Consider the following 12095-nt stretch of genomic DNA (forward strand, 5'->3'; position numbering starts at 1 on the left):
GGTTCCGGAGCCCAGATAAAATTTGGGGGGACTAGAAGGTACCATGAACTCCCGTAAAAAGGGGGATCGCAGAATCATCACACGAAATTATTATTTATTTACATTTTCAAGAAAGCTATATTGAAAGAAAATCAATAAATATTAATAAATAAAAAAAAGATGACACAAACATAAAACATGGCATTAAACATAAAGAAAATTATTGCAAAGAAAAAATATATTAATATTATTAATCTCATCTCATCTTCCTTTTACCCCCTTTTACCTTGCGGTGTTGAGGGTTTATTAATCATCGGACCTCAAACCGTTCACAGGATAAGGTGGTCAGTCCTATGCTCCAGTGTATCCTATGTCCTGTAGTGTTGAGTTCTCAAGGTGGGTTTGCCTGCTTTGCAGGATGAAAAACCTCAGGAAAAACTGGGGGGAAATCCTACTGTCCACGCCCAAGACCGGCTAACTTGGCTATGGCTGAGGAAGATCCTTCAGCTCCTCACGTCACAGACGAGAATCGAACCTAGGACACTCCTTTCCTAAGCATATGGTTGCAAAGTGCACAGCCGCTAGACTAACTGAGCGGACTATTATTAATATAAATCACAAATAACACAACTTTTATTGGAAAATATAAATGTAACTTAAAGATAAGGAAAACATAAGCATACATAATTCAACTGTAAATTATTTTTTGATTTATTGTCAAAATGAGGGCACAGAAATATAACTTGTTGAGGTTATGGTCTTCTAAATATGACCTAATTTTTGTACATATTAATCCAGCAATGGAAAAAGATATCTTAGGTTTGGCAGTTGTTGGATGACTGGTCATCAGGCAATCAAAACTCACTTTAAAATATTTTCCACTGATTGTTTCTTTTTTTTGAAAACAACCCATTCCTTTCTAATGACTTGTGTTAAGTCTTTTTTTTGTTTTTGAGTTGGATTTCCATACGATACTTCAATTTTTTTTTTCTTTATCACCAACTGAAGTTTTTCCTTCATTGATAATTCAGCTCATGTTGAAGGATCTGAACCTGAAGTTGCAGAATCCTCAGACACAGAATCACCAACTTCAGTTGAATTTTCTATTTCTTTTTGTATGTGTTCAACTAAATCCAAGATTACCTTTGTTATTGTATATTTGCTGGTTTTATTAAAAATTCCATAATCTTCATTTGATTTTTTGAGATCAGAAAAGATATCGCAAAATATCAGAATAAAATGTTTGTTGTTTATGTGAGCTATCAGTGCATCTTTAAGTTCAATGCTTACAATGTGTCTTCGTTCGTTAAGTTCATTGAGCATGAATTTTAACATTACATCAGTGATATACAAATTCACATTTTTGCAACACAATGCAACAACCTTTATTGGTTGCAGTGCTAATACTATATGGGAGAATAATTCAAGTTCATTATTTGTAAATTCAATTTTACACTTTACGCTTAGCAACATTCAATGTTGCTAAGTGTAAAGATATGCACTTTGGCCAGAGAAGATGAAATGAGGTTTACCGCGTGGGAGGACTTTGGTTCAGGAGGTGAAGAAAACAAGGGATCTGGGCATTTTGTTGCATAGGAATAGTGTAAGATTTAATAATATCTCATATAGTGGTGATAGAAGATGTCACCACAATGCCACCAGTTGGGAAGAGTGATCATGTAGTTTTGATGTGGAGAGTGGCTAGCCAGATACAAGATTCATGGAACAAGAGATATGTGTAAAATTACAAAGCAGGGGAATATCACCATCAAATTCCTGACAGGTACCCTCAAGGGGCGTACGGGATATGACAGTACTACATGAAAAAATTACATCATTACTAACTTCCTATCTACAATTTTCCTCCAAATCAGTCTGTTACTTGTCGAGACTCCAACATTATCAGATCTTATATTTCTATCGTCAAAGGCACTTTGTACCGTATCAATCCACCTATATCTTGGTCTTCCTCTGGGTCGTTTTCCTGCCACCCTGGCAGAGATCACTTGTTTTGCTAATCTTTCCTCACACATTCTGTTTAAGTGACCATACCACCTGAGATTAGCTCTGCTAATGCATTCCTGGATGCTGACAATGTCAAGTTCTTTCCTAATATCCTCATTTTTAATATGATATTGCCATTAATGTTCACGCCTATAATCTTTTTCAAGACTCTCATATCTGCGGTCTCTAGTCTTTGGTCAAGTGTTTTACTTCTGACCCAGCTCTCAGATCCATAAGTTAAAACTGGTTTGAACACTGTCTTGTATACAGCTAATTTAGTGTTCCGACTAATTTCTCTCTTATTCCATATGAATTTATTCAATTGACTTCCCACCATACCAGCTTTGCTGATTCTGTTGTCTATTTCTTTATTTAATTTACAATCTTCAGTAAAAATCGTGCCCTAAGTAGCTGAAATGTTTTACTTGTTCCACAGGTTCTCCATTCACAATACAGTTGACATTTTCAATGATTCTACATATTTTCATTGTCTTTGTCTTTTTATTGCTGACCTTCATACCATATCTATTACAACAGTTATTCAATTTAGTCAAAGAATCTTGCAAACTTGTAGCGGATTTATTTAGAAGTATAACATCATCCGCATAAAGCAAAGAGCTGACATTAACATCTTCAATTCTGATAGCATTTTTAATACCACTTTCCTTCATAATGTGATCCATATAGATAATGAACAACAGAGGGGATAATGTACATCCTTGTCTCACACCAGTGTGAGACATCCTTGTCTCACACTGGTGTGAGACATCCTTAGTCTTAGTCTTATGTGTCTTAGTCTTTAATTGAACAACTCAATTAAAGACTAAGTATTGCTTGATATAAACCCCCAATTGACACCATATTACTCTAGAGTATTGAATAGCTTCTCTCTTGGCACCTTGTCATATGCCTTTTCCAGATCGACAAAACTTAAATACAGATCTTTGTTATATTCCCATGCTTTCTCGACTATTTGTCGTAAAGTGAAGATACGATCCTGACAGCCTCTATCTGGCCTGAATCCAGCTTGTTCTTCACCAAGATTTTCTTCCACAATTCTTCTCAACCATTTCTCAAGTATACTTGCATAGATGTTGCCAGGAACACTCAGTAGGGAAATACCTCTGTAATTCTCACATTCAGTTTTATTTCCCTTTTTATATATGGGTACTATGAGAGCTCTACTCCAATTATTGGGAATTTGCCCCTTTGTCCAGGCCTTTTGAACTATGCAGTGTAGCCACTGTAAGACGTTTAACCACCATACTTCAGCATTTCTTGTCGAATATCATCTACTCCTGCTGCCTTTCCTCATTTCAAGCCTTTGATAGCTTTTTCTGCTTCAAGTATGGCTATGTATTCCTGACTATGCGCCTGTTGAGTGTTTTTTGCCAGTATGCTATCAGTGCTTGTTTCATTCAGCAATTTTTCGAAGTAGTTACTCCAAGGATATCTTTTTCTCCTGTTTTCATGTCACCTTTATCATCTCTAATTCCTTTTACGGCAATCTTTCCTTGATTTCTAATCTTCTTCAACAACCTCCAATATATTTTGCCACCATCCTGATATTTATTTTCTATGTTCTTGCCAAAGTCCTCCCATGACTTTTGTTTAGCTAGTTTTACACAGTGTTTAGCTTTCTTACATTTGTCTCTGTATTCTCTAAGAGCACAAGCTGACTTATTTGCCAGAAACGTTTGATATGCTTTCTTCTTTTCCTTCACTACCTCTTTAACTCCATGTGTCCACCATGGAGTTCTGATTTTTCTATCCTTGCAGACAATCTCCTCACAATTCAGCCTCTCTGGCTGAATAAATCGGGGTTTCTTCAAGGCTTGCCTCTGAATCTCCAAGGTTTGGTTCCTGTTCTCAAACTCTTTCATTTTTTCTTAAATAAGCTTTGTGTATTTTAGTCTACAGTTTACATCTGAGAGTTGCTCAACTTTTATTCTCTTTAAAACTTTCTTACATGTTATTCTTTTCAATATGAAATTCATTTTATCCTGCTCAAGACTAAATAGTGATCACTTCCAATTTTAAATCCTCTGTACACTCTGGTGTCCTGCACCAGGGAGAAAACATCACTATCAATAATAACATAGTCAATGAGACTTTTCTTATTCCTTGCCTCTTCTCTCCATGTGAATTTGTGCACATTTTTATGTTGGAACATGGTATTAGTAATAACCAGTCCATGTCCTGAGCAGAAATCCAACAGGTATTTGTCATTATTATTAGCTTTACTCTTTTCTCCAAATTTTCCCAAAATATTTTTGTATGTCTGACAATCATTTCAATAAGGTTCTACTAAGAAGGTTCTACTTCTTACTAGAACCTTCTGTTGGACCATATGCACAAATACGTCTCATTTTCCAGTTCCCCATTCTGATATTTACCCACATCACTCTACTTGAGACTACCTGCCATTCAAGAAGATTGGCCTTGTATTTAGTGTTGAATACTATGGCTACTCCTTCTTTTCCTTGATTGTCATTGCCTGAATATAACATTTTGTATTGATTGCTCAGAAAGATCTCACCTGTTTTTGTCTTTTCTATTTCAGTCACCCCTATTATGTTGATCTGATACTTATCTAATTCCTCAGCTAGCTCCATTTCTTTGCCATTCAGGCTTTTTATGTTGGTAGTACTGATCTTTAACTCTGATGATGTTGAGTTGGGGTGTGCTTTCAGATTTGTTCCAGTAGCTGACTTTTCGCTGTTCGCCCTGGTTCCCTGGCGAAAAAACAGGAACCTTGTGTAACTAGGCGATGCCCCAGCCGGCATGAAATTTTGTCATGTTGTACCATCATTTTGTATATTGGTTTAAGCCAATAAGAATACAATTTGGTCGGCTAAATCCCAAATTGCCAGCCCATCCTCGTTCGTTCAGTATCCAGGTAGATACCCAACAGGGCGCACCACGAGAAGGTGAAGATTGGACATTAGGTCAGTAGCCCTGGTTGGTTCTCTGCATTCCTTTAAAGGCAATGTGGAGGTCTGTCTCCTCTCAGTTATACAGCTTTGACCCTTAAGCAGCCCAGCAGGGGACTATAATAAATTAAAAGAACAGATTGGTGATGTGAAGTAGCTCAATCAGTTGAAAGGGAGAGAAATCAGTAGTGCTGAGATTTGGTCCAGAATCAATTCCTTATGATAATGTTAGATTGTATTCCTAAAGTTCAGAGGATAAATAAAGCAGGAGTGAAATGGATGGCTCATGAATTATGCAGGAGCTTCTGAGAAAGAGTATGTTATGGAGAAGATATAAAGAATAGGGTACTCGTCAACAGCACTGGGAGTATAAGGTGCAAGCTAGGAAGGTGACAAGTGGAATAAAGAAAGAGAAATTGGCATATGAAAAGAGACTGGATAAAGCAGTAAAGTAAAATCATAGAGAATTCTATAGTTATGTTACTAGTAGAAGAAAAGGTACATACGGAAGACTGACTTTAATTGCTAGAGATGGAACAGGAGTCACATCTGCTGAAGATGTGGCAGAAATGTTTAGTGAGTATTTCGTCTGTGTATGTCATGTATAAGGAGGGACTAAGAGTAGTGTTGAATAGCAACAGGAAGGAGGAGAGAAAACTGACATTTCAAGAAAGGGAAGTGTTTAGAATATTAAGTAACTTTGATGTTAATAAAGCTGTGGGATTGAATGGGATATCACCACACATATTAAGGAATGTGCAAAAGCTGACAGTGCCCTTGACTTGTTGTTGAACAGAAGTCTAACAACAAAAACGGTTCTGGAAGAGTGGAAAGAAGGAAAAATAGTGCCACCGCATAAAACTATAAGCCAGTGTGTATATATATCGTGTTGTGGTAAAGGTGTTGGAAAGGCTAGTTAAAGACAGAAAACAAACCTGGATTGATGACAATGGAAATCTTTCAAGAGAGCAACACACAGGTTATTTAAGGGGAGATCATGCTTTAGTAACTAAGCTGCATTTATTTATTTTACTTTATTTTTGATTTTTTTTTATGTTGTGCCCATACATGAGAAGTTGGTTGATCAACCTATAGTACATTAGTAGTGTAATGGGTTGGGAAAGGAGGAACTTGTTTACATTTGATTTGAAAGACTGTATTCCTAAGTGTATTGTATTCCTTGTTGAACACAACAGGGGGAAGACTGTTCCACGTTACAGCAGTTGCAGAAATAAAGGAAGAGGATAAGAAACTTGTTCTATTTGTTTCAAGGTGCACTGTGAAGGGATGTTGAGCAGCAGCAGCTGCACATGTTCCAACGAGCTTAGTACTAAGTGGGGGAATTATTGATGTTATTTCAGATGAGCATTTCCCATGGAAATATATGTAGAATATACATATTGCAGAATCCAAACATCTTGCGAAAGTGGGGGGAGTGAGTTGGTAAGAGTGAAGAGAAATCCTATTTTTTTTGAGGATGCAATGGTTGTGATGAGTTCATGCCAGGAGAGGTTTGATGTCAGGGTAATTCCAAGATGAGAAATCTCCGATTGTCTGGAAATTTGGATATCGTCAAAAAGAATACTAGGAAAAAATGTTTCTTTTTTAAGAGAAATAGGAAAGAACTAGGTTTTATTAGCATTGAAATTGATGAGGTTATCTGAACCCCATTGGGGGATGGCTTGGAGATCTGAATTGAGGGCGGTGGTGGTTGATGTTCGGTAGGATAAGGTTTATCAAATGAAAGGGAGGAGTGCAATGTGCTGTCTTCTGCAAAGCTGTGTATTGGGTTGGAGGTCAACTGAAGTAGGTCATTAATATATAGCAGGAAGACGGTTGGTGAGAGAACAGAACCTTGTGGCATTAGTTGAATGGTGAGGGGATAAGGAGCCATCCACCATAACACAGTGTTTGTCCAGACAGAAAACTGGCAATCCAACTACAGAAATCCTGAGACAGACCAAATGATGGTACTTTGCTTAGTAAGCCTTTGTACCAGATTCAGTCAAAAGCTTTGAAGATATCAAGTGCAACCACTTGAAATTCGCCAAACTTCTCAATGGCATTTGTCCAGAGATGGGTGAGATATGTGAGCAGATCTCCTGTGGATTGGCAGCAACGGAATCCATAATGGCGGTCATTTATTAGGTGGGTGTCTTCGAGTTAGTGTAGGAGTTGGGAATTGATGATTTTTTCCATTACTTCAGACAGGACTGAGGTAAGTGAGATAAGTAATTGGACGGTAGTGACTTGTCACCCTTCTTGGAAATGGGTTAAATATCGGCTAGTTTCCAGTACTTATCTCTCAGAAATTCCACAAACTTGCTCTCCGTGTTCCCATACACTATTTCCTCCTTCCAGTCTATATTCCTATAATTAAAGTCTCCCATCAGGATCATCTTCTTTTTACATGCCCAACTAATTTCACAATCAGTATTCTCTGCATTCCCTGGCCTATAACAGCATCCTATCAGATATACTAACCTGTTTATTTCAACTTCACATCACACAGATTCAAAATCTGTGCATGCACCATCAACTTCCATGCTTTGCAGACACAATTCCTCTGCAGTCATTAACAATACTCCCCACCTCTTTTCACATCTCTATCCTTCTCAAAAAATTCTTCCTTCTAATTCTACTCCTGACATTACATCCTCCTCAGACAACCAAGTTTCACTTATTCCAATTACCTTTGGGCATACCATCTCAATCACTATCACAAACTCAGCTCTCTTGTTTCAAATACTACTTTCATTTGTGTATAAACATACCAATCGCTGTGTGTTTGTGGCCATCCTACCAGCACCAACATTCTCTATTCTAGCTACTATACTACACCTCTCTGTTCAGTTTGACCACTCCCATTTCCCTGATCCTGATTGTGATTTCCATTCTTATCTGCCTCATCCTCACCTTTATGCATTCCATCACCTTGTGTTGCTGCAACCACACCTTCAACCTCATATCCATCTTTCTCCTGCTGTTAATTCTTCTGTACAATCTGTTAATTTGTGCTATCCTGTTCCACAGGCAGACTCTGATCATTTGCTACATTAACTTCTTGACTCTATGCCTTCTCAGAAAACAATAGCCTTTCTAAATGCTCAATACCAAACCCATTCAAATGTAATCCATCAGGTTTCTACCATTTGAACTTTCCTTCAAATTCACTCCATAGATTAACAAATTGAATCCCCTTTGCCTCACACAACTCAGCCATCTTACTATTCATTATCTCTGCTCTCTCCTTCTCAATTCACTGTTATCATCTGGGCAACACGCCTACGACTTTCTCAACAACACTATTCTTCTTTACCTGCTGCAACAACTTCCTCAAATTTCTATCAACATTCTTCTTCTCCCCAATTAAGTCATTTGTGCCCATGACTACCACTAATTTTGACATCGTTATTTCTTTTTCTGCAATGCATCAGTTATTTGCTTTATTGTTTCACCAGGAAAGCATGTTTTGTGCACTTTATTAGTAGTCACACCTCTAATGATCGAGTCACCATACACTGATATACGACTATCCTTTGATTCTTTCTTGATAACATTAACTTCTTCCTTATCATCAGCCAATCTGTCCTTTAGCTGCTTAATATCCTCTTCTAGATGTTTCATTTTGCTTTTCATTAACTCCTGCTAAAGCTTTTCTACTTTGTACAGTCCTGATGTTTACTCCCATTCCCAGTCACTGTAATCTATCCAGACACTTTTCGCATACGTCAATGCTTTCCTTCTTCTTCTTGTTTACCCAAACAGTCCACAGATCCTTCACATTTTTCGGTGCATACATATAGCAGTTTTCGCAATGCATCCACTGCAAAAAATCCAAGGCAAAGCCAGACTTTTGTACAGGAGCCTTCTGTGCTACTGACATACGTTTCTTTATGGACGCCATCTTTAGAAGCTGAAGGCGTACAACAAACAAGTCGCAAAACACAATATAAACAGCAAAAAAATTTCAACAACACCACCACTGAAGAACACTTGTATCCAAACTGAAAAGAATGCAGCACAATTAGAGACAAAAGCTACACTATAAACTAATTAAAAACATTTTTTTTTCATCACAGCTCAAAACTACCGCTTGTAAGATCCAGGTCTCACTAATATGCTAGTAATCTGAATCAACGTGTTCATGATAGTCCTAGCATTTGTCTGCAAACATAATAAATCTATCTGTTGGGCCTGAATGAAATTTTCTAATGTGTCCATGAATTTGTTCATGCACTGAAGAGCTCAGTATAACAATAATTACTTAGTTTTAAATAATTAACAAGCAACACTTTTATATCGCCATGCTTAAAAGGAAATATAAAAAACAAACAAGGAAAAATGTTTTTAAAAGAGAAAAAAGTGATATTACTACTTCCATCCATGAATGCTCTTCTAATGGCTCTAGCTTCATCATCAGTCCAGTATATATATTCATCAATGGGATCATAATCAATAGCAATAGCATGACGGATTCCATGCAGTTGCAATACAACATCTGTATAATCTGGTGTATCCAAAGAAATACGTCGTAAATCTGTTCTCCGAACTAACAACAAAATTTCATGAGCCCCTATTAAAAAAAAAAAAAAAAAGCCTTTATACAAAATATAAATTAATTTTCATACTTCAAAACATATTCCATTGGGAAAATAAAAACTGATGAATTACTAAGTCCTCAGATACATCTGAGGACTCAATCTGAATACATCTGAATTGTTACCTTCATCACTAATATTCAATTATAACAGTTATCTGAGAGAGAGAGAGAACTGTTTATAAATTACACATAGAAAAATCACCAAACACCAACACAGAGCTAAGATACAAGAAATATTTCTCTACCCTACACAAGAATGTTAGCTTGACATATATCACTTCTATACTATAATACTGTAAGATTTCCTGCAGAATAATGCAAACAAATATTTGGTATTCCTTTGCATGTATCTGGATGTCTATAAAATTTGCTGTTCATGTGGCAAGACTTACATAAGGTCGGACCAGAAGAAGTTAAAAAATTTGGGAGAGTAACATGCAACTCATAACTGAAGAGATAGGTCATATTTCATGACAGTCCTCACAGACTGTCATGAAATGGAATGGTCCATAGTCTTAGTGCATTACCTCAAACAATAACTACCCAATTGTTCACTTGCATGTCTGGAAATCCCTCATCTAGTCTTGAGATAAGTAGCTGTCCAACTACTTATCTCATATAATGAGAAAAGTAGAAATAAGAAATTCATTATAGCTTATATAATGAATTTCATATGACAGATGAATTACATGTATTAGCTGCTTTTAGCTGACTGTTGGTGTAAATAATGCAACTGTTTTTTTTTTTGTTTGTTTTTTTTAGTGAGCCTGAATATTTTTGCATTTGTCTTTCTAGTTTACTGAACAGATTAATCTAAGGATGTTAAAAAAATTAAAGAAGTTAGTGTTTAGGAATTTCAAATTATTTTGTCAATAAAAGTAGAATTACATGGGAGGAGAGAAGAATTTTTCATTAACCAGTTATCAACCTAAGAGCAGCTTAACAATAAACCTTCACTATACATTTGGCTTAGCATGCTCTGATAGCTGTTTGCATACAACATTGCTTGAAACTGTTCAGAACTGAATTTTCAATGTTCATATTTCTATCATTTTTTGTGAGAACTACCGTGGTGTCTGTGACAAATTCACATAATTCAAGAACTCTGTGGAGAGCAGGCACTTTTGTGAAAATTACAGTTACAGCCTGTTTATAACATATCACCAATTTTTGGTTTATCCACTCCTGACACAAAACAAGTAGTCCAATTTTTCATTGTCAACATTTCTGCTGCTTTTTCAAAAACTATTATGATATCTGCGACAAGTTTATTAATAACTCTACTAGTAACTTTTATAAAAATCAAAATATGGTAATGACCAAAGACCAGTTTTTGACTTATATTCTTTGGAATAATTTTGTTTTGCCTAATTTATCTACTAGAAATGGTGTCATCATGATATATCATGAGACCATAAAGATAAAACAAGATATATTATATCCTAAATAAATTTAGTGCAAGTGTTCAGGATTTTAAACTTAAATCACTTCCATAACATATTTGATATAAAGATCAGCAATGAAAAGACAAAACTAAGAAAATGCACATGATCATGGAAAACCTTGATTGTCTTCTAAATGAAGAGCTAACACAAGTTAAACATTTCAACTATTTAGGTATTATTTTAGAGAAGGTGTGAAATTAAATATGGAACAGATAATACAATAAACAAAATGGGAAGCCAGTTGAAAAATTTTATATGGAATAAGAAAGAAGTTAACCAAAATGCTAAACTAGCACTATATAATAAATTTAATTTAATCCTTTATCCAAGTGAGAGCAAACAAAGTTTGTGCCTGAAAATATCTTCAGGACTGAATATGGTGTTGTACTATCTTACCTGGGTAAGTAGTACAACACCAGGCAACTCGTAGCAAAGGTGGAGCAAGCTGCCAACATTCCTGTCCCAGTATCTCCCATAGTGCAAAACACATCTCCTTGCGGATATGTATAATTTTATGCATTAAGGGATTGGCCACTACCCAGACTAGTTTCGACCTTTACTGAGGTCTCTTCAGTGGGAGCCAGGCCCAGAGTTGGACATTTTCAGGCGCAAACTTTGTTTGCTCTCACTTGGATAAAGGATTAAACTAAATTTATTATAGTCTAACCAAGTGAAAAATAAACTTTCAACATCTTTCTCTAAATCCAGAGTAATTTAATAAAAAAAGGGTGGCAAACCTTTTGGCAACTCCTATAGGTAAAGATGACCTTGCTATTGCTTCTGCCTGGTATCTCCAACTCTGGGCCTGGCTCCCACTGAAAGACCTCAATAAAGGTCGAAACTAGTCTGGGTAGTGGCCAATCGCTTAATGCATAACATTATACATATCTGCAAGCAGATGTGTTTTGCATTATGGGAGATACTGGGACAGGAATGTTGGTAGCTTACTCCACCTTTGCTACGAGTTGCCTGGTGTTGTACTACTTACCCAGGTAAGATAGTACAACACCATATTCAGTCAAGAAGATATTTTCAGGCGCAAACTTTGTTTGCTCTCACTTGGATAAAGGATTAAACTAAATTTATTATAGCACTATATAAGACTTAACTAGCATGATCAAATCAAATTTC

At 36.4% G+C, this 12095-nt stretch overlaps 1 protein-coding gene across 1 annotated transcript in view; it reads right to left on the reverse strand.

The window, feature by feature from the left end:
* arr (low-density lipoprotein receptor-related protein 6) overlaps window positions 1–12095 on the reverse strand; it is a 351307-nt gene that overhangs the window by 222967 nt on the left and 116245 nt on the right. The window contains exon 6 of the mRNA XM_090414658.1: window positions 9292–9492. Coding sequence (XP_090270784.1) covers window positions 9292–9492 — 201 coding nt within the window. The remainder of the gene's footprint in view (window positions 1–9291; window positions 9493–12095) is intronic.

Source organism: Typopeltis vanoorti, chromosome 25 (genome assembly GCF_054136105.1).
Source record: "Typopeltis vanoorti isolate ZY-2024b chromosome 25, IOZ_Tvanoo_1.0, whole genome shotgun sequence".
Taxonomy (NCBI): Eukaryota; Metazoa; Arthropoda; class Arachnida; order Uropygi; family Thelyphonidae; genus Typopeltis; species Typopeltis vanoorti.